General features: G+C 44.5%; 1 protein-coding gene and 1 pseudogene across 1 annotated transcript; one reads left to right on the plus strand and one right to left on the minus strand.

Moving 5' to 3' along the window:
* Nucleotides 1-787: 787 nt before the first annotated feature.
* Rdh11 (retinol dehydrogenase 11) lies at nt 788-16662 on the minus strand. The gene is made up of 7 exons (NM_001012193.1): nt 16514-16662; nt 13842-13960; nt 13335-13490; nt 11409-11513; nt 10171-10380; nt 7764-7953; nt 788-1480 (listed from the first exon to the last, which is right to left on the minus strand). The coding sequence occupies exons 1-7, from the start codon at nt 16576-16578 to the stop codon at nt 1375-1377; spliced, it is 951 nt and encodes a 316-aa protein (NP_001012193.1). The 5' UTR covers nt 16579-16662; the 3' UTR covers nt 788-1374.
* Nucleotides 16663-16781: 119 nt separating this feature from the next.
* Nucleotides 16782-18117, plus strand: Adtrp-ps1 (androgen-dependent TFPI-regulating protein, pseudogene 1; annotated as a pseudogene).
* The last annotated feature ends 5173 nt before the right edge of the window (nt 18118-23290 follow it).

Below are 23290 nucleotides of genomic sequence, written 5' to 3' on the forward strand. Positions count from 1 at the left end.
TCCCGCATTCCTGCAGTGCCTGTGGAGGTAACTGAGGCTGTCATATCCTTTAGAGCATGTATAGCTGAGGTTACAGATGCTTGTGAGTTACCATGTGGGTCCTAGTAATTGAATCAGGGTCCTCTGGAACAGCAGCCAACAGTAAGCCACCCCATCGCTCCACACACACTCCTGACAAGGACATCTTGTTACGCTAATGTAAGAAAATGCTCTGAAAGATACTGAACTGACTATAATTACCAATCCTTAGGATAACATTTCTCAATAGAGACTTGGTTTCCCTTGTGTGCTTTGGACGTTTTCTTGCCACCGACTGGTGATTAAGATGGTGTGGCTTTGTAAAGCTGTCTATCACTGCCTTTCAGTCATGGTTTTAGATCCTTAGCTGACCCCTTCATTGCCATGTGTCCCCTCCCAGGGTGTTTCTTCTTTTATACTTCCTCCCCTCTGCATCTGTGCCTCAGTGATGGATTACCACACAGACAGTGTCTCCTTCAGTTTGCAACCTTACTCAAAGGCTCCACCATGGTCCTCCTCTCTCATCATTTGTCTACACTACAGTCTGATTAAGGACTTTCCTTTTGGGGCCACTGTGAGTTTTCTGGAAACCGAACTGCATGAATACACAAGATACACAAAATCAACACAATGACACGAGAAGGCCTTTCTTTTTCTAGTTTCCTAAGAGAAACTAAGGCACAAAAAGGAGACCTCCATGGGTCTGGAGCCAGTAACTCTCATTGTTCCTATCATTACCTCCTTACTAGGCTGAGAAACAGTAGGAAGATGACAGTTTGGCTTTATTTTTATTTCTGTTCTTCAAATTTCACAAACTTCTTAGAGAAGGAAGCTCTTCTGTGGTCTGGGTATAGAAAAGTGTTTTGGTATCAAAAGCTTCAAACTGCCAGATTTAGTGAAAACTTTTGTTAAGTATCCAGATGTTGGGACCACAAAGACCTGCTCTTGGGCCAGGTCACTGGACTCCTGAGGTTCACCTGAGGTTCCAATGGAGCACAAGGAAAGGATGGTTGGCTGGGAAGAGCTCCATCTAATCCACGTTGCCACACACCAGCCTTTATATCGCTTTCTGCTCCTGGTTAGGAGTAGCTTCCAAAGGAAAATGGGATCTGTGTGGGTCATAGGAAGGTCCTCTGTCTCAGTCCATGATACTACTAGAAACGCTGGCAGGAGCAGGAACAGAATAAGTCAGGACAAACTGAAAGGGTTTAGAGGAACCTGGCAGTATACTGGGATTTAACTGGATGCCAAGCAGGCGAGGCTTGAAGTTCTGCCTTCTTCATCTTCAAGGTTTTGGCCACTTTGAAGGACAATCATCAGCTCTTCCAATCTTCTTTTGAGCCAAACCGCCACTACTTACCAATCCATAGGGAGGCCCAGCAGGTCACAGCTGACATCCCATAGCCGTCTGGCTATTGTCTCATTGCCAGCTTGGCTAGAGACCCATGCCAACTGGCAGTCACTGGAAGGAAAGCAAAGAAACTTGAAACACAGGGTCAAGAATGGAATTTTCTCTTTGCCTAATATAAAGAAGCTAAGAAAGCAGTCTAGAGCTCACAAGTCCCCCAGGTACTTTACAGGGTCAACGCTATCCTATTTCTTCACTCATTGATCCTTTTCTTTGTTTGTATCTCTCTATGTAGTCAAGGCTGGCTTGGAACACTTGCTCTGTTGGCCCAGCCTGGCTTCAACCTCATGATCCTTTTGTTTCAACTCCCTCCCCTCAAATGCTGGGGTTATAGGCACCACAGCCAGACTATTCTCCAGTCTTTTCCTCAAGAAAATACTTCTATCTTCTCACTCTACTATCTCTGATCAGAATGCTCTGCCATTATATAATGTGGTCTATGTATATGCTTAACTATATCAGTGCCTCCCAGACACCTGGCCAGATCCATTTTCGTCAAATAAGATCAACGGTCTACCCTTCAAGGCCTTGGACAGTGTCCTCAGGCTAAGGTCCTGCTGTTCACATTGGCTCCAGAGGATATTGCCGTGGTGGAACTTTTTCATAATGAATGAAGATGACAAGGGACCAATCACTGTGAGAGTAGGCAGGACTTCCAGAGAGGGAAAGCAGGGAAAGGAATGGCCCTTTAGGATGGTGGGAACAAGGGAAGCAGACAGAATATAGGAAGCTGGAGGCTGTTGGTCTGAGTGGCTACTTGACCACCAGGATCCACCACTTGAGGATTTATAACATAGATTAGTTTACAAGATTAGGATGCTAGGTTCGGTGCCCAGCCATTCGATTAGCTGTTGATTCTAAACTAAGATTGTGTGGTGTTCTCCTTCATGCGGTGACTCAGCTGGGTTCCAGAGAAAAGTATGGCATTGGTGTGCAAAAGTGCACCCCGGCCAGTCATGAGAATTTGGAAGCATGGGGCATGTGTGGCAATAGCCAGCCATGGGAACTCAAGTCAGCTAGGAGGAGAGAGCGATTTCAGAGCTCTGAGTCAGAGTCTGCCAGGCTGAGAACAGGCTAGCCTGTCTGCTGGTGCCTAGCGATAGCATGGGATTTTTTAAAATATATTTCACACTACACACTGTTACATGAGTGAAGAAGCTTGGGGAGACAGCTCAGTGGTTGAATACTGACTTCCTGGCTCACATGACGCCCTGGCACATGGGGACACTGTGAGAGAAGGCAAGGAAGAGCAAAAAGCTTAAAAGTGAGAATGAGGGGAAACCACTTTTATAATCCCATACCCACTCGTAATAATGGCAATAGTGTTCCATGGGCTTTCTCAACACCGTTGTGTTGGGGACACATTCAAGCCACAGAAAGGTATTCTTATATGCCTTCTCTACATTGCCATAACTCTGCAGGACAGGCATCCAAACTCTGTGCCACCTAGAAAATTCTTTCAAGGACAGTTCTTTTATTCATTTTATATTCTCTGCATCTAGTAACATTTTGTGTATGCATGTGTGTGTATACATCAGTCATGTATACATTCTTGTTCACGTGTGTACATGTGCATATGTGCATTCATGTATAAGGAAGGCAGAGGTTGACGTCATGTGTCTTCCTCAATTACTTTCTACTTTATTTTTAGGACAGGGTCTCTCACTGAACCAGAGGTCACCAATTCAGCTAGACTGGCTGACCAGCAAGCCTCAAAGATCTTCCTGTCTCTGCCTCCCCAGTACTGGGATTACAAGTGTGTACCACTGCACTTTTCTGTGGATGCTAGAGAGTGAACTGCAGTCCAAATATCAGATGTGATAACTATGTGAGAATCATTTCATCCCATGATCTTGCAAGAAATGCTGGTGGGAATGTGAGCAAAGTAACTCTGGACAAACCCAGAGTGCTCGCCACCTCGAGTACATACTTATCTGGGATTTTCCTTATCCTGTGTCCCTGTGCTCCAGGGCAGTGGCTCTCATACAGTGGTGTCCCTCACCAGGAGACGTGGCAACGTCTCACTACAGTTGTGGCTGTCACAGTGGACGGAGGTATACCAGTATTAGTAGGGAGAAGGTAGGACTGCCAAAGATCTTCCTGTGCACACGGCAGCCTCCCACAAGAAAGGTCTCCTCTGAGGACTGTTGACCTCCCAACAATACCAACTTTGCCTTCATTCCTATAGTTACAGGAGGCTCAAAAGCTTTAGCAAGTGAGACTTCCTGCCCTGCATAAATAAAATCAGAAATCCTCTCAGCACTCATGGCTGGCCACAGGTGAGGGAGGTATTTAGGTTGCTCTGCAGGACCTAGCCACTCCTCTCTGAACTACATTAAAAAACTAACGTCAATGGACCTTAGCCCTCAGTGTAATAAAATGGTGAGAAGGAAGGAAAGCACCGCAGTATGTCCTTGTGGCCTCGTCAGGCAATAGATCCCTGGATACGACACCAACAAAAATGATAAACTGGACTTCATCAACATTAAAATTGGATACTTGAGTTAGGGATGGAGCTCAGTGGTGGAAGCTCTGGGTTCAGTCCCAGCAGCACACGCACGCACATGCACTCATGCACATGCATGCACTCCATAAACATATTTGAGCTTTAAAGGAAACCATTAGTAAAAGGTGAAATGATAATTCACAGAATATGAAAATTTATTTGAAAATCATATATCTGGACTGATATCTAGACTATAAAGAACACTGAACAATAAAAAAGACAAAACCTAATTTTAAAATTGGCAGAAGAGTTGAAAAGACAATTCTCCAATAAAGATGCACAAATGAAAAAAAGCACACAAAACGCTCAACAACATTAGCAGGAAAATGAAAAGGACAAGCTGCTATTTCATATATACCAGGATAGCTAAAACTAGAAGGTGCGAAAGGTGTTGTCTGTGACTGTGGAGAAACCAATGCCTTCCTTCATACACTGCTAATGGGAATGAAAATGGTTCATACAGCCATTTGGAAAAGCCTGGTAGTTCCTCTCCAGTTAAACACAAAGCTGCCCCATGGCTCCGAAACCCCTCTATGGATCATTAAGGGATGCCCATACAAGAATCCCTATGCAAGTCAAGTGTGACAGTGTATGTCTCTAATCCAAGTAGTCAAGAGGCAGAGGCAGGAAGATCATAACTTCAAGGCCTGCCTGGGTTACTTTGTAAATTCAAGGCCAGCTGAGATACAGCGTGAAAACTTATCTCAAAAACAAACACACATGAAAAAACAAAAACACCACAACTAGACATTAGAGCTCACACCTATCATCCCAGCACTTGGGAGGCTGAGACAAGATACCTGCCCCAGATGCCAGGCCAGCTTTGTTTGAAAAACCAAAATGAAAGCAAAACAATAATAAAATAAAAATTATATGAATGTTTATAATGTATATAATGTTTATAATTTAAGTAGCCAGAAAGTAGAATATCATGTTCATTTATGCATGGTATATAATGTTATGAACATACAATGAAATATTGTTTGTAATTAAATAGTGAAATATGCTTTCACATGGATGAAACTTGAAAATATTAAGGTAAGTGAAAGAAACCACAAGAGGTTCTAGCTATGATTCCACTTATATGAATGTCGAGATGAGGCAAATCCTTAGAGACAGAAAGTAGATTAGTAGGAAGAGGCAGAGGGAACAGCCACTAAAATAGGAAAGGCCTCTCTCAGGACAGGCTTCGACACTCATCTCTAGATACCGATCTACATGACTGCCACTAGACCTTCAAAATGAAGTGAAAATTAATATTCACAGCATGAGAAAGGTTCCTTCAGAGTCACACATCTGAGCATATGGGAATTAGAAGCAAGAGGATTAGAAGTTCAAGGCGAGCCTCAGCTAGAAACTGAGCTTGAAACCAGCATGAGACCCTGTCTCAAAAAAAAAAAAAAAAAAAAAAAGAAAGAAAAGAAAAGATGAGGCCAATGTGGTGGTGCACACCTTTAATCCTAGCACCCCGGGAGGCAGAAGCAGGTGGATCTCTGTTTGAGGTCAACTTGCTATACAGAGCAAGTTCTAGGACAGCAAAGGCCTAGTGAGACCTTGACTCAAAAAAATAAAAAATAAATAAATAAATAAAATATAACCATTCCAACACAGTTATGTATCGAGTGTACACTGCTTTTATACTTTATATAGTTCTTGAGGGTCAGATCTTTATTTCCATCTATCTGCTATACAATGCTACTTGTATGCATGCAGACATCACATACTAGACACATATAGTCTCAGGGAGACAGCTGTCACTTCAACTGAATATCCATTTAACGTTAGTTGGGGGTGGGGACAGCAAACTTACTCTCCCAATCAACCCTTTGAAGAGTGGATGGGAAACAATGGAACTAAGATTCAAGACAGTTGGTGTCCCACACTCTCAAAACAGTTCCCATTGAGGTAGGCCAGCCCTCTGATTGGCCACTGACATTCCCAGTCTGTGTTAATCTTGTAGTACACTACACTTCCTTGTTAGCCAGACTCCATGTTCACTGCTTTGGAATTCAAGTCCGTAAGTTGCATGTATTATTTCCCCATTCTGCATCTCCTTTCACGTTCTCATCAACCTCCTGGTCCTCAGACGTGAAACTGGGTTACCAGATCCTCTTTCAGCCACACACTCAACTAGGCATCAGCTAAAAAGTCAGGCAGGCCTCTCTCAAGAAGCTGCCTTTTCATCCCAGCTGCCATTGCTTGAAACCAGGAACTCTGTATCTTACCGGGTTACTTATTCAATCATTTAAATAAAATAAAAAAGCTTCTTTCTTTTTTCTCCTGAAGCAGAGATCAGAGTCTATCTTTCTGCTGCTCCCCCACCAGTCTGGTGTTATTCATCTGTTTATCCATCTTTCCAATCTAATGCTACCCACAGTTTCTTCTCTGAAATATCCTGAAGGTGGAGGTAAAACGCTGTAAGTTTGAATTTATGTGACACATAATATCCTTTATAAAATACGGAGACAGGCTTGGGGATAGGGATGGGACAGGTTTGGCCATGGGTCACTGGCAGCTTAGCTGAAACGTAGGTGAATGTGGGGTTAATATGCTATTTATTCTACAATAAAAATCGAGGCAGCAGCAGGCAGATGGTGAGTTTGGGATCAGTTTGGGCTATGCAGTGACACCATGTTTCAAAAATAAATATGTCAATAGATAGTAGCAGGACTGGGCATTAGCTTAGTAGGCGACGTGTGCTTCGCAAGTATGAGGACCCATGCTAAAAAGGAATGCAGTTGTGGTGGCACAAGCTTGCAATCCCAGGAGAGAGACTGAAAAGGTGGGCTCCTGAGGCTCACTGGCCAGTTACTCTAGCTTTCTTGGGACAGCTCAAGCCAAGAAGAAATCTTGTCATTCTCTGTGTCCTACCCCTTTCAAAAGGTGGAAGGTGCCTGAAGTTATCCTCTGGCTTCCCCATGTACAGACACACATGCAAGCCTTCGCATATACAAAAATGTGTACAATACACTCAAAAAACCCCACAAAACTTAGGCAGGTTTCAAGCAGGGAAGTGATAGAACCCTTGCCTGAGCATTGCAAGAGGCCCCAGGTCCATCCCAGCACTGAGAAAATAATAAAATAAAATACAAGGGACTCTATTGGTTCTATTTCAATTATGAAGATAACAGAGAAATACAGATTTAAAACAAAATAGAGGGCCTGGAGAGATGGCTCATTGACTGCTCTTCCAGAGGACCTGAGTTCAATTCCCAGCAACCACATGGTGGCTCACAACCATCTTTAATGGGATCTGATGCCCTCTTCTGGTGTGTCTGAAGAGACTAACAGTGTACTTTCATACATAAAATAAATTAATAATTCTTTAAAAAAAGAAAGGAGTTGGGGTACAAAAAGGGAAGAAAACAGGATTGACATGAGAGAGAGAACAAAAGCAGAAAAAACATAATTATTAACATAAAAGATGGTATAAAAATAAAATCAAAGCTAGCAGTACTAAAAGTGTGAACAGGCAAAATTCTTTCATTAAAAGACAAAAGCTATTTTAGGAAATATACCTTAAAACTTTAATTTATTGTTATTACTTTATATGTATGAGTATTTATGTATGTCTATGAACCATGTACACCCCTGGTACTCATGGTGGTCAGGAGGGAAGGTCAGATTCCCTGGAACTGGAGTTACAGACAGTTGTAACTAAGTGCTGAGAACAGAACCCAGGTCCTCTGGAAGAGCAGCCTGTGGTAACCCAGCCATCTCTCCAACTCTGGGAAATACACATTTTATAAAAAGCATATACTATACCAGACAAACCCCAAGTTATTCCCCTTACACAATAACAACTCATTTCAAAGACAGATACATTCATACCTGAAATGACTTCCACTTAGGCCCTCGATACCTTCTGTCACGGCACAGTACAGGCTTGTCTGGGCTCCCTGTTGAGGGGTCTTGATGAAAAAGAAGAAAAGCTGCCAAAGCCATTTCAAAGCAGTCGAGTGCCGAATCAGTTCAGAGTGGACTGTGCCGGGATGGACAGAATATGTTGTCACTCTAGAGCCTGGGGCAGAGAGGGGATAGGTCAAGAAGAAGGAAGGCAAGATCTGATTTTATCAACTAGACAAAGAGAGCATAGCATGTGAGGACACTTATGACCCCCACAGACGATCTCTGCACTCCTGGTACATCACTGTGATTTATACATGCTGCACAGATTCCAGAACTAGGCTCCTAAGAGGCAGGCTTGTCACTGCACTAGGGCAGGAGAACCAGGTCCCAGCCTCTTGGCAGTCCTTTCCATTGCTGGCCATCCTCATCCCTCCCTCTTAGGCTTCTTTCACCTGGCTTCCTACAATGTTCTTACATCTCTAGGTGCTGTGACTCGGTTCCCAATGTTTCCCAGTCATCACTTTACCCAAATACCAAGCCTCAGAATTCTCATGGCTCATTAAACTCCCACCATACAAGTTTGTTTGTTGGTTGGTTTGTTTGTTTGAGATAGGGTTTCTCTGTGTAGCCTTGGTTGACTGGAACAGGCTGGCCTAGAACTCATACAGATCTGATTGCCTCTGCTTCCCAAGTGCTGGGATTAATGTGTGTATTACCACTACCTGGCTGATACTTTCTAAAAAGATTTATTTCTAGTTTATCTATGTGTATATGTGGGTCTCTGTGTCTGTTGCCATGTGTGGGGTGCATGGGGTACATGCAGAGGCCAGAAGATCCCCTGGAGCTGGAGTTACAGGCAACTGTTCCTTTGAAGAGCAGTAAATTTGTACACATTACATGGAAAGACCACAGAGATCTTACTAGAATGGTAGATCCGTCTATGATGAATACACAGAAGCAAATGCTAGGAAAGTGGCTGGCAGCTGCTGACAGAGGTAATCTGAAGGATGGGAATTAGTAGAGGCTTTCTGTCTCAAGTTCTGTGCACTTCTAGACTATTTGAATGTCAAAAAGTGAATGAGACTTACATACACCTAGAGTGACTTCATGTGCCGGTTTTACAAACACTTGTTAACCTCTCTCTCCTTCAGAGCTGAAAGCAAATCAAGGAAGTGCCAGAACCTGCCCTGTCCTGTACTTCATCCGCAGACCCTAAGAAAGACATGGATGCATGTCTGTGGGATGCATGCTCGACCTTCCTGACATCAGGGCTCCTGTATTATATACTCCACTATTTTCCACTTAATGAACCTAACTACCAGCATTCCCCACTGCTCCTTCCTAACTCTCACAATGGTCGAATCTCTCTTCCTCTGCATCCTCTTAGCTTGCTCATCAGCCCTTTGGTAGTTCTCTGTCCTGAACTGATGAGGGATACCTTGCCTTAGCGTAGACTGAACACTGGGTCTGAGCTGACTACTGGCTTCCTTCTTCTCATCTCGAAACTTTGCACCCATCCATGTGATTTGATCACCCTGTTTCAACAGTGGGGGGCTCAAGCTCCTGACTCCTTGATCTTCAATTCTGTCTGGCTCAGCTCCTAAGCACTGCCTGTCCTAGATTCCCTTTCTCTTTATTTGAAATCCACAGCAGAAAATGCTAACAACTCTGTTTACCCATAACTAGAGATTCCCTTTCTCAAGCATATTTTTCCCATGAATTTGACCTTTTCTTTTAAAAAATATTTGTTTTATAGTTATGACTATGTTGCCTGCAGGTCTGCATGTATACTATGTGTGTGTCTGATACCAAGGAGGCCAGAAGAAGGTACAGGATCTCCTGGAACTAGAATTGTGGAAGGATGAGCCCACCATGTGGAAGCTGAGAACTGAACCTGAGTAAAAGCAACAAGTGCTCTCACCTGCCAAGCCACTCTCCAGCCCCTTGGTTTGACCTTTTGCTACTAGAGAGATGCCCCTCCCCCTGTCCACCAGTGCCAGTGCATGTTTGATACTACTGTCTGCTATTGTGACCACTTCACTGGTCACAAGGAGTGAAAAACCCTGACTTGCTTGTGAGGACTCAGTGGGTTGATCACAAGCTATGAAGCAGTTCTCACCTTACCTAGGAGGGACTAAATCTTGGAAATCTCAGTCACTTGCTACAGTAAGCAGTGAGGCCAAGTCTACAGATTCAAAGTCAGAATTCCCCTGTTCTTAGCCAGCCACCTCCAATATTCAGAGAGGGCTACTTACTAATAGCATACCCAGTTATACTCATGGAAGCAGATCCTGTCTAGGTAACGGGCTCAGGAAAACACTTCCCACCCTGTGGCTTTTCGCCATTCCCACTGCCTCCTGTCTCTCACACTGCTCACTTCCACACTCACCTTTCAGCCTCCTGGCCAGTTCCTTAGTGAAGAGAATGTTGGCTAGTTTGCTGTGGCAGTAAGCCAGGCCTCCACTGTAGAACTTCTCGCCATGCAGGTTATGGAAATGGATCCTTCCCAGATGGTGTGCCAGAGAAGACACATTGACTACCCTTGATGGGCCTGACTCCTTTAGCTTTTCTAGCAGCAAATGGGTCAAGAGGAAGTGACCTGTTGAGAGAAAGTAGGATTATCAGAGCTGTTCAGCACCCGTGTGGGGATAAGAAGCATTGTGATAAGCAGAGATCAGCTCTGGGAGGAAGGGAAGGAGGGAGGGGACCGCCACAGCAGCTGGTATAGGTGAGGTGGTACTTCAGAAGGAGGCCCACCACTGCAACTTCTCTTCATGAATTAGAGAACAGGTTCAGAGGGGATTTTAGGAAGTAGAAGCAGCCAAAGATATGAAACACCCTTATACAGGCATGTTCGTGCTAAGGATATGTATGGATCCTGTTTTAATTCAACAGAGGTTACCATCACTGTTTGAGAGCAAACAGTGGCACACACGTGTAATCATAGCACTCAGGAGGCTGAGACAAGAAGATCACGAGTTGGAGGTAGTCTAAGAAAGACCTTGACCCACAAAGGAACATGGAGAGCGTGTGGCTTCTACCTGCTGCTAGCTATAAAGATTGCTTGTTAAGAATAGCAACATAATCCTCTAACCAGCTAATCAAGCTGTTCAAATATATCCCAACATAAGCCAAACCTGAATTACATGTTTAAAAAGTAGGGAGAAAAGTTGGAGAGACAGCTCAAAAGTTAAAGTGCTTGTTATTCTTCCAGAGGACCCAAGTTTGTTTTCTGGTAACCGATGTGGAAGCACACAACTGCCCATAACTCCAGCTCCAAAAGAGCTGATGCTTTCTTTCAGCTTCTGTAGATACATACATGCATGTAGCATACAGACATACATACATGCAAATAAAAATAAATCTTTATACATGCATACAGATATAAGTGTACGTGTGTGTGTGTGTGTGTGTGTGTGTGTGTGTGTGTGTGTGTGTGTGTGCAGAACCTGAAGCAAGCCTCAGGATTAGCTCTCATCTTTCAGGAAGTTCTCAACTATTTATCATGCCTGCATGGTTGATTATATCCCTGAGCCCCAATGATGCCCAAAGAAGGCTCAACCTGACTCCTGAGTTTTCTGAGGTTTCAGTTCCCCCTGGCTTTGGACTGGAGACAAGACTTCTCACCCAGGTGGTTGACTCCAAAGTGCATCTCAAAGCCATCTGCAGTCTTAGAGTAGGGGCACATCATCACTCCTGCATTGTTGATTAGAATGTGCAGGTACTTTTCCTCTGTAGGAAGAGAAAACAGCCATGGGCATCCACATCTCAGACATCCTCCTCACAACCTAGGCCTAGGCCTCCAAGTGGGGGTGAAAGCAGGAGTGCAAGACTTCACTCTTTGCCCTTTTTCCCTCCAGTGACCTTGTACTGGTTTTTTGCTGTAAGACTGGGGCTAATCCACACAATTTTATAGGGCAACATTCCATTTTCCATCACAGGCTATCATGTGCAGGTTTTCCAAAAGCTCCACTCATTGCTTTGGGGAAGTGTTCCATCTACCTCTCCACACAGAAAGACTTTCCAAGCTGAATGGAAAGACCTAGAAGCTAGCAGGGGTGAAGGGGGTGGGGCTGGGGTGCTCCGTGAGCACCCATGCTTGTGAGACTCAGGCCCTCAAAGAAATCTACCACCTCTCTCCCATGGTTCATTTCCTTGTGTGATTTGTAATTTATGACTGTAAACTCTTAGGGGGAAGTTGTTTTCCTCAAGAGGTCTAGATGCTTAGGTGATGGGGCGAGGCATACCTACTTTTGGTGAGATACCACGCAGGTTTCTAAAAGCTGTTATTGCATCTGTTTACTTGAGAGAGACAGAGAAAATGCATGACGCGGAGTATGTGCAGGACAACTTGTGTGAGTTAGCTCTCTCCTTCTGCCATGAGGGTCCTAAAGATGGAACTCTGGGTGCTTGGCAGCACCTGCTGAGCCATCGTGCCAGCCCCACAAGATTCTTTTTTTTTTTTTTTTTTTTTCCGGAGCTGGGGACCGAACCCAGGGCCTTGCACTTGCTAGGCAAGCGCTCTACCACTGAGCTAAATCCCCAAGCCCCCACAAGATTCTTATATTAAGATCCTACATCACTTAGAATGATTTCATGATACCAGCCTGGGTATAATTCTTGCACATCACCACCCTTTCTTTCTCTATCCAGATCGCAAGTGTATGGTTTGAATGAGATGTCACCCATGGATCTCAGACATTTGAATACTTGGTTCCCAGTTGGTGGCTGTTTGTTACCCTGCTGGTGGAAGCGTGTCTCTGGGATCAGGTTTTGAGGTTTCAAAGGACTCGTGCCATTCCCAGTATGCTCTCTGTATCTTGCTTGCTGTTGTAGATGTGAGCTCCCAGCTGCTCCTGCCGCCATCCCTTAGCCTACCATCATGGACCCTACCTTTCCAGAACTGTATTATCACAGAAAAGGACAAGTAAGTAATAGACCCAGAGCTGGTAAGCTGCTGTACTGTGTCCAAGGTGGTCAGGGCTTTGTTCTTCTTAGCTCGTAAACCATGGACTAAATCTCAACCTTCTACATAGCTCCAGCATTCAAGAGCCTAGGGCCTCATCATCTTCCTATCCCAGCATGGATGATTGTGATATATCCTGCTAAACCCCTCTTGAGTTCTGATGCTCCTGCTACAGTTTTGACTTTAGCTCTTGCTCACTGCTGCAATTTTGGGGCTGGAGGAACTCTTTGGGAAGGACTTGGAAGTGTAGCCTCGTTGGAGAAGGTATGTTACTTGGGGTGGGCTTCCCAATTAGCTATTTCTGCCTTGTGGTTGCAGATCCAGACGGGATGTCTCAGGTACTTCTCCATAGTCAAGCCTGCCTACCTGCTGCCATGCTCCTTACTCCATGACAGCCATGGACTCTAGTCTTCTGGAACTAGGAACCCCAAATTAAACACTTTCTTTTGTAAGTTAACTTGGACACGGTGTCTCACCATGGCAATAGTAAAGGAACTAACACAGGCTCTCTTTTCATTTCTGTACCCTGAAGATGTCCCTTTGACCTAAATCATGTCCCAGCGATCATAATATCGGCCACCACTTACCAGCTAAGAAGCCTTCGGCAAAGGCTCGAATAGACTTGGTGTCAGCTAGGTCCAGTTTCCGTACGAGGACCTGGCTATTCCCTGTGGTGGCTTGGATCTCACTAGCCACCAGTTCCCCCTTCTGCATATCCCGGCAAGCCAAATACACACGGGCTCCTGTAAACCAACGGAAGGGAAACCAGTCAGCTCTGATTTTATGTGGTTTGAAAGGCTGAGCGCAGACGCTGAGTGTTCCTGACATTTTACACAACAGGAGTTTTATCCCTTACTTCACAACCATGCTATCTGAAGCAGATTAGCAAAGAAAAACCAAAACTGATGTTTGCTATTGTTAAAAGTTTTTTTTGTTAAGTGCCTATTATATGTAGAGCAACATACTAGAATTCAGACTGTCACAGGAAAGAAGGTACCTGGAGTATTCTTACATTCCAAGTCTGGGAAGAACCATGACTATCACTGTGAGGGGTGAAACGTCAGCAGAGGTGAGTTGGGAACATGTGCACTTGCCTCTTCGGGCCAGGTCTTTGGCTGTCTCTTTCCCAATGCCTGTGTTAGCACCGGTGACTATGGCTACCTTCCCGGAAAGCTGGACGTTAGATGTGCACACCCCACAGGACAGCATTTTCCTAGGGACACAGGAAAACATATCAGTCCTTCATCATATGTTCCTGCTGAGAACTCCTGAAACTCCATCCGCCTTCCGATTCCAGGGCTGGGTTTGCTTGTATTTCTTCCAATGTTATTCTTTTATAATCTTAAGTAACAAAATGTCAAGGCCAGCAGGATGCCTTAGCAGTCAGGCACTTGCCTCTACACACCTGTTGACATCAGGACCTACATGATGGAAAATGAGAATTGATGCCTCAAAGTTAGCCTCTGACCTCCACTGTACACCATAGTACACACATGCACCCCCACCCCAACATATAATAACTTGTATACAGTAAACAGATGTTAAAAGTAAGAAATGAAGAAAAAAGACAGCTTTCTGCTCTTAGGACAGGTATATACCACTCAGGGTATACATGAGTTCAAGGTCAGCCCGGGTTACAAATCAACCATCTCAAAAAGGAAAACAAAAACTTTATGTTCTTGTTTAAGGACAAAAAGTGATAGCATTTTAAAGACAAAAGTGAGATCTGGCTGGGTATAGATGGCCCATGCCTTTAATCCTAGCACACAGGAAGCAGTGGTAGGCAGATTTCCAAGTTCAAGGCCAGCCTGGTCTACACAGTGAATTTCAGGACAGCCAGGGTGATATAGAGAGATGCTTTCTCAAAAAAACTGAAACAAAGTTATGTCTGCTCCCCAAAGCACAAAATCTAGAGGAGTGTTTGATTGGTCAGGCACCTGACTTCAGTTTAGAATTTCCAATCAGGCAATTTTGGCTTAGGAAATCATAAGACTCAACCAAATAGAAGAAAAGTGGTCTTTATATGCCAATCTGTGGCAAGCTGCATTTTATAATCTTAAGAATGGCTAATCCAATTCAAAGGATAGAAATCATAAGCTTATGAATCTAGGTCAAAAATAAGAAAAAGATAACACATTAGCACATTTTTTTAAAAATTCATTTAAGAATGAGGCAAGGGTTAGGAATGTAACGGGGTAAACATATATAGTTTACCCCAGTGCCAAGCCCTGAGTCTGACAGAATATCAACAGAGCAGAGCTCCAGCAGAAAGAGTCAGGATCTGCATCTTGTTTGTCTAACTGGAGTCCTTGCTCCTGTTCTGCATGCTCTGTGAGCCTTCCCAAAAGGATAAGGCACAAACACAACCCTCAGATTTCCCTCTTCTTGTCCCCTCAGTTTTAGGACTAAAAGACATGTTGACTAAGAGGTGTGTTTTTAAGGAGCATTTCAACCTACTTTACTCAACTTGGTAACTGCAAGCAGCCACCACTTAAGGCAAACTAATTTGTGGTGCCCAAAGGAACCTCTCTCCTTAGGGATCAAGGCCCGCTGGCCCTGTCTCTCACAGCCCTTCAGACTGAGCTTCAACACTGACAAATCCTGGGACCAGTAATTGCCCCTTCCTCTGCAACCAGCAGAAACAAGGCAATCCACTTTGAAAGCGCAACTCTGGCCCCACTCTCACAACTAGCCCCAACGGGGATGTAGAGTCCTTCCAGTGCTCTCTTCTAAGACACATTTCACTGGCTGTAGCTCCGGCTCAAGGTTTTGCTCAGATTCTATATGGATATGAAGATCTTGTGGTAGAAAGAAACCCATGTTTTCACCTGAGTACAAGGCCCATGTGTGCCTACATGTGGGAGCAGTAAGTGTTCAGAGAGGAGGAAAAATACAAATGGAAGTAGGCCACTAGAAAGAGAGGGAAAGGCAAAAAGCCGGACTTGGGGGGAAAAAGTTGGTTATGGTAAGAAATGACAGAAGGATGGCACAGCCTCAGGTCCAAAGAACTATGGCCAAGCGCCTAGAAAGAAGGGGGCGTTTATTACTGGTCCACCCGTCACTCCTGGTGATTTACTCAGAACCAATCAGTGGACTGCTCCTTGTTGTAGCCTGCCGCTAATTCTCAGATGACTGAACCGCCACGTTTGGGCTGACCTGACACCTAATCAAGAGACCATTCCGCCTTCTTTGACCACTTGCTTCCTCTCCTGGTCCCTAGAAGTCTAATTCAGCCAAACAAGCACACACCCTACTCAGAAGGAAAAAGAATCTTCCCCTTCAATTGTCTCTAACACCTGCACGGTGGAGTGAACGCAAGAGAGCAATGCCCCAGATAACACTGGCTTCAGGTTCATAGAGCAAAAAGTGCAAACCCCCTGTAGTACCTCAAGGGCTGGAGGCAAGTAGCTAGACAAAGGCTGGTTCAAAGCGTGGGAGTGGAGAAAACACTGTTAGAATCTGAAGCCCGCCATGCTCACCGGCTTCCAGGAGTCAGAAAGTAGATGGTGCTGGAGGAAATAGGGTAGGCCAGAAAGAGCAAACAGAATGATGGCGGCCCAGACCGCTTTTTACGACCACCTGGGGTCTGGCGTCTGGCTGTGCCCACGTCCAGGGCACCAGGGTCTTGCCTGCAGTTCAGTAAACTCCAGATCTTAGCTATCTTAGTGGACTCTTCAGTCATTTCTTAGTCTTTCTTTACGGGGGTTGTGGGGTGGGGAGAGCTTCTCTAAAAGACCTGGCAAGAAAAGGCAACATTCGCACAGACCTGATTTTCGGCGTGACCAAGAACAGGATGAAGGGAAGAGAGAGCAGGAGCGGAAACCAAAACATCTCAGCACCACCGAAGCGCAGTGAAAGTTGATGCTCCAAAGAGGACAGCCGGACTATGGCTTTTAATTCCTAGACACACCCCGGTTCAACTGCAACTGCCAGGGAGCAAAGCCCTCTGGGAAATGTAGTTCTGGATTTGGCGGCCGCCAGGCGGCGAGACATTCAGAGTGATGCTTCTAAGCACTGTGTAAAATCCAGCCTGAACTGAGTGCCGCTGTGACTCCCAGGATCAGAGTGAAAGCAGACCCGGTACATCGTCACTCCAATCCACGGAAACCATAACGAAAACAACCATTTGCGTGTACCACTTCCTTGTTTTGAACTGGTGCGTTTTCCTCAATTATTACATCCCACCTATTGGAAAGGATGATGAGAAGCTAACGGAATTTCATGACGGTGGACGACCCAAGTACTTGACGCTCCTTAATCTGCTCTTGCAGGCCATTTGGGGTCGCCTGCCTGGATGATATGCACAAAGAGTCATCAAGTTTACCACACCCTTCAGAGATCTGCTTTTTACCACACTGGCTTTTCCTATATCCACATTTGTATTCTTGATATTCTGGACCCTCTTTGACTATGACCAGAGCCTTGTTTACCCCAAGGGCTTGGATGATTTCTTTCCAGCATGGGTTAATCACACAATGCATACCTCCATATTTCCCTTTTCACTGGTTGAAACTATTCTCAGACCACACCACTATCCATCGAAGAAGCTAGGACTAACCTTCCTGGGTGCTTAAAATTTTGCCTACTGTGGCCTTACATTCAGACTGGGAACTGGGTGCACCCGGTGTTTGCCTCCCTCAGCCCAGTGGGTATTAGTCTCCTCTTCTCAGCCAGTTATGTCCTGAGTGCCAGCATCTTCAGCTTTTTGGAGAGAATCACTGGAAATGGGGTGCCACAGTGAAGCCACGGATGAAGAATTGACTACATACTATTTTCCAAGCATCATGGAAAAAGAAACTTAAGAACTGATCATCTTTCTATTATTCTCATTATTTCTTTTTGGATCAGGGGTGGAATTGCTTGGGGAGATAGAAAGGACTGAGACTGTTGCATAGTTTTAATAAAGAGCACAAAGTGGGGTAGGGAGTAAAGTTCAATAACACAACACTGGAGCAATAGTCTTCAATGGTCCAGGGCTAGGCCTTGTGGGATCATTGAGTCAGCCCTTCTACCACCCTCTGGCCACTAATTGCTTCTTTGGAAGTCTCACGAGTTTGCTATCTCCTAGGGCCCAAGTCCAGTGTTTGGTTCAACTTTCCCCCAATCATTATTAGGAGATTACCACATTTTGTCTGGGAGACATCTTCTGGAAAGTATTCCGAAGCCAATTACACAGGTCAGGAGCCGTTAGTCTGACAGTTGGTGTGGTGGAAGATGCCCTTCCTCAGAGACTACCTTTGTACTATGTGGCAAAGCAAGTTTAGACCTCCCCCTAGAGCTTCACTGTTGTGTGCACTTTGAACTATGATAGCATCCTTCATGATTTCCCAAGCACTTGGTCGTTATTTGATAATAAAAGAGTTTCTTGGATGGCTGTATCATGCATTACTCCTCAAGGTAACAGTGAATTTCTCAGACTGGCATAGTTGGTCTTATCACTTTGTCAACGAATTTAATCTTGTCTTGAACTGAGGCTGGGAGCACTTCTCTGGGAACAGACAAGCTCCCTGCTCGAGTTTTTCTTTCCTTTGAGGTGCATTTCATGGGGATAAACATGGATTATCAAGTTTAACGCGTTTTAAAAGTTATTATCTGTCAGTGGTTTCCCACCTACACTATTCATTTCTGATTCATTTGCATAATTGATTTCCATTCACTGGAACACACCTGTTCCAAGGTCAGTTTGGAGCTATACGCTGTATAGCATCTGGGAAGAAGGCTTGTTCTTGCAGATCTAGCATTGGATTATCTAGCAACCATCAGCACTTGTCCCTTTCTTGTCACCGTGACGTCACCTTTCATGTGTCCTGTTTCTTATTCATTTTATAAATGTTTAACAGTGTTTCTACCATGAACTGGTGTGATCTCTGAGAGGTGACACAGAGACAGCTGTGAGGGACTACTGTGGGAGCTGTCAAAGCTGCAGCTTCTCCTTCCTGCTTCAGTCTTTGCCTTCCTGAGATAACGCTACAGGAGTGATGAGTGATGAGTGATGACGCATCAGCCACTCTGACGAACTGGCCCAATGTAGGGGAAAGGAGGTAGGAAAAACCCCTGCCAATCCCTGAGCTCCTCAATGTCAGGACTTGAAATCCCACTAATCCTCACTCTGGAAATCTCTGCCCTGAAAAGCTCTACTCCCTAAGAAATACTATACAAGCCTGTTGTTGAATATTTTTAATCCCAACCTGGGATTTCTAGTCCACCTTTATATTTATAATAAGCCTTAATCAGCACAAGAGCTGGGCAGGTATCTGTCCTCTATGTTATTAAAATCTATTTCCTATTGATAACCCCAAGTTTCATCTGGGCTGCTCTTAACTCCAATTGGCCAGCTCTCAGGGCTATGCTTTCCAGAATCCTAACCCATGGTGTCTTTCTTCTTTCTCCACTTTCTTCTTTCCCTCTCCATGGTCTCTTCCAGCCCTAAGCCTAGGAACACCAAGCCCCGCCCATCTCAATTCTATGCAGCTATAGGATGTAGGCATCTTTATTCACCAATCACAAATAACTTGTGGACAAGGTCACATAGTCACTTGGGTCTCTGTGCAGACTCTGGGAAACCCAGGTCTTGTGGGCCACACTTAGCATTACAATACATAGCAACAGACCAAACCCCAACAATTCTCCCCAAGCTCAGGACTTGAAATCCCACCAATCCTCACTCTGGGAATCTCTGCCCTAAAGAGCTCCACTCCCTAAGAAATCCTATATAAGCCCTGCCTGCTTTTCAATTTGCAGCTGCTTCTCCCCTGAGCAGAGTCAGTCATTCCTGGATTCTTCCTTCCTGGTAAAATTTCCTACATGAGGTTTGCTGTGAGGTGTGACTTCCAGGAGCTGTAACACTTTCCCCCAGAGTGGGTAGCCATCAGAGTATTGGGGCAATCCATCTTCCTTCTGGATTCCAGGGCTACCTACTCAGTCCTGACTGAGTTCTAGGGACTCACATTTCTTTTCTATTTCCCTATGGACAGGCTTTACTATGCTCTGTTGAAAGCCAGCTTTAACAAGTCAGGGGAAACTGAGGCAAAGGAATAGAGTCAACAATTGATCACTCAGCAGATTTCTCTCTGAAGGAATAAAGCTTGATTCACTGGGGCTGGCACTTCCTGTGACCAGCAAGAAAATCTCTGAGCTCTTTAAACTCTTTGGGAGTCGGTGAGAAAGAAAAGAGAGAAGGGGGAAAAATCACACACACACACACACACACACACACACACACACACACACACATACACACATTCACACACACACACATTCACACATTTGGCAGATGGAGCAAAGCTCCAATGAGCAAGCTCCAGCCATTTTCCATACATACATATACATACATATATACATATATACATATATATATACATACATACATACATACATACATACATACATACATACATACGTATATATACATTTAATGGGTGGAACAAGTTTAACAAGCACACCCCAACTACTTTATTATTCCCTTTAGTCTTTTGATACCATCTAAGATAAAGCTCTCTATGTAAGAAAAAGATTTACCCCATAGCCACATGTTGCGATTTTCTAAAAACTATCACTATAAAAGCATATTCTTCAAAAATAGATTAAAATCATTACACAAAAGGAAATTACAACAGAATTATCGAGTATGTATTTCTCTTTTGAAACTATTACATAACTGAATATTTCCCATTGATCTTTCTCTCCATAAGTTCATCATAACCCCAAAGCAATAATTTTTTGTCATTGATTAACAAAGTGTAAGCAAGGCAGTCTATGGTAGCAACTTTTTCTATGCTTAGCTGATAACAATTTACCAATTGTTTACCAAAAATTTATATCTTCTGTCTTACATCATTGTTTTGAAGTCTGGCTCAGTTAAGCTGGTAAATTCTCTATTCTTTATTCTTAAGCTCATAATACAATTATTTACTCTTTATTCAATACCCCTGTCTTTTCATGCTGCCCACCAAAACCTGGGGCCACATTTTTAGATCACAAGATCCAGGAACTCAGATCCAACCTAGGATGAAATGTTTTTTTGATCATTAACTTGCCCCCAGCCTATATTTCTCTTCCAGGTACAATTACTTGCTTGTAATGCATGAAAGTTCACTGAACTCCTTTCTAACCTATGCAGCCCTCACTATTCTATAAGGGATGGGCGTATTCTGCTGTTTCCGGCATTACAACTTAAACCCCCTCCTTAAACTTTCTATCAACTACTCTAACTTCCTTAATCTTATTCTTAAATCAAGTCATGGATTCTGTAAAAATCATTACTTCATCTAAACAGTACTATTTTATGAAATTTCATCTTCATATTGATCTGCAGGAAAATTGCCCAATAAAGTAGGCATTATCCCAAGAAGCAATCACATGAGGGTCTCCCCGTGCCCAATCATACGATGGTAGATATATGAGGAATATGGCAATGACAAGCATGAGAAGGCACAGCAGCAACAAAGAGCAACCCAGGGACAGACCTTCTGGGACTGTCCCTCTCCATGGTACATCCATTACAGCTGTGCAGAAGAGTGGAGTGTCTCCAAGAAACTCATTTGCCCACTGCAGTCCTTACTGCTTGGCATCTGCCAAGCTTACCAAACCCACCACTTAGCTGTATACATAGGGGTATCCATTTTATCTATTCCTCCCTACTGATACCAACTTGTCTCATCCCCTTGCTGGGAAGGGACCTTCTAGCCAAAATGGGAGTCTTTATTTTCTTTCTTCTCTACGTTCACATGACTCCAGAGCTCACCAGTTGTTTCTTCTCTCCTCCTTCTGCTCCAAACCACACACTCTGATACACCTTTCCCTCACCTCCTTCTCAGGTAGATCCATAGGTATAGGATACCCAAAACCCTTCTAGAGTCAAACATCACCCCCAACTCGTCCTTCAATTACAAAACCTCACCAAAAATATCACCAAAGATCCCACTTCCTCTCCAATACTCCGAGCCTTGGGAGGCAAGATCAGGAATAGTGCCTTGGAAACAGCGGATACTGGTTCCTTGCCAATTGGCCTGGAACACACCCCTACTGCCAATAAGAAAGTCCCACTCCATTGACTACTGGCTCATACAAGACTTAAGGGAAATCAACAAAAGGGTAAAGATATTCGCTACATGGTGCCTAACCATTACACTCTACTGAGCAGTCTGCCTCCCAAACAAGACACCTATATACTGTACTGGACCTTAAGGATGCCTTCCTTAGTTTGCCACTAGCCCCAGCTAGTCAACCTTTGTTCACTTTCAAGTGGAGCAACCCAGAGTGAGGATTCAATGGGCTGCAAACATGGGCCAGGTTGCCACAAGGATTCAAGAACTTGCCTGCCATCTTTGATGAGGCATTGCATGAAGACCTGGGTGAGCACAGGCAAGCCAACCCTAGATAACTCTCTTGCAGGATATTGATGACTTACTCACAGCTGCCCCAGATGGAGAGACTTGCCGTTTGGCAACTTAGGCTTTGCTCAGAGAGTTAGACCAGATGGGATATCAAATGCCTTCGAGGAAGGTACATCTCTGCCAAAAGGAGGTAACACACCTGGGGTATATACTCGGGGTGGGGGGAAGGGCAACCTCTGCTATCCCAGGCTAGAAAAAAAAAGATTCTCAACATTCCAGTACTAGTTCCCAAGACTCTGCAACAGATTTGTGAATTCCTGGGTTCAGCAGGATTCTGCAGACTCTGGGTACCAGGATTCACAAAGATTGCAAATCCACTAGAGGACAGGAGAGTCCCTTAAACTGGACTCCCCAGATGGACAAAGCTCCTCATAGACTCAAGGAGGCATTGCTCGAGGCCCCAGAACTTGCCTTGTGGGGCATCTATGAGCCTTTCCACTTGTATGTAGATGAAAGCAAAGGCCTAACCAAGGGGTACTGACTCGCACCCTGGGTCCTTGGAAGAGGCCAGTGACCTAGCTGTCTAAGAAATCAAACCCCTTTGCTTGAGAACGGCTGGCTTGCCTACGTATTGTGGTAGCTGCTGCTTTGCTGGTCAAGGACACAGACAAAATCACCATGGGACAAGGACTGATTATAACTACCCCTCATGCCATCAAGGGAGTGCTCAACAACCCCCACTGCAACCCAACCACTGGAGATCTAGTGTCCAACTGGTGTATTATCAGTCCCTGCTCCTGAACCTGCCCCACATTAAATATCACCCTGCCTCCACCTTAAACCCAGCTACTCTGTTCCCAAACATGGACCTGGACGTTAAGCAATCAATAAGGCTGAGCCACTTCCAGAACCTGAGGCCAGACCTGACAGACATCCCTTGACTGGATTCGGAAATGATCTACTTTGAGGACAAGAGCAGCTTCATGCAAGGCAGAACCAGGTGTACAGGTGTGGAGGTGGTGGCTCCTGACTCTACAATGTGGGCTTTGGCCTTACCTCCTAGGACTTCGCCTCAACAAGCTGAATTAATTGCCTTGACTCAGGCCCTAAAACTGTCAAAGGGTAAAATTGCTAACATCTATACAGACAGCCAATATGCCTTCCCTACGACCCATGTTCATGGACTCATATATGAATAAAGGGGGCTG

The sequence above is a fragment of the Rattus norvegicus genome, chromosome 6 (genome assembly GCF_036323735.1).
Source record: "Rattus norvegicus strain BN/NHsdMcwi chromosome 6, GRCr8, whole genome shotgun sequence".
Lineage (NCBI taxonomy): Eukaryota > Metazoa > Chordata > Mammalia > Rodentia > Muridae > Rattus > Rattus norvegicus.

Coding starts and splice junctions, on each gene's coding strand:
- Rdh11 (NM_001012193.1), bottom strand. CDS start 16,578: ATGTTTTGGTTTCCGCTCCTGCTCTCTCTTCCCTTCATCCTGTTCTTG. Junction 13,491..13,841: donor CAAAGACCTGGCCCGAAGAG/GCAAGTGCACAT, acceptor GTTGGTTTACAG/GAGCCCGTGTGTATTTGGCT. Junction 1,481..7,763: donor CTAAGTGGAAGTCATTTCAG/GTATGAATGTAT, acceptor CTTTCCTTCCAG/TGACTGCCAGTTGGCATGGG.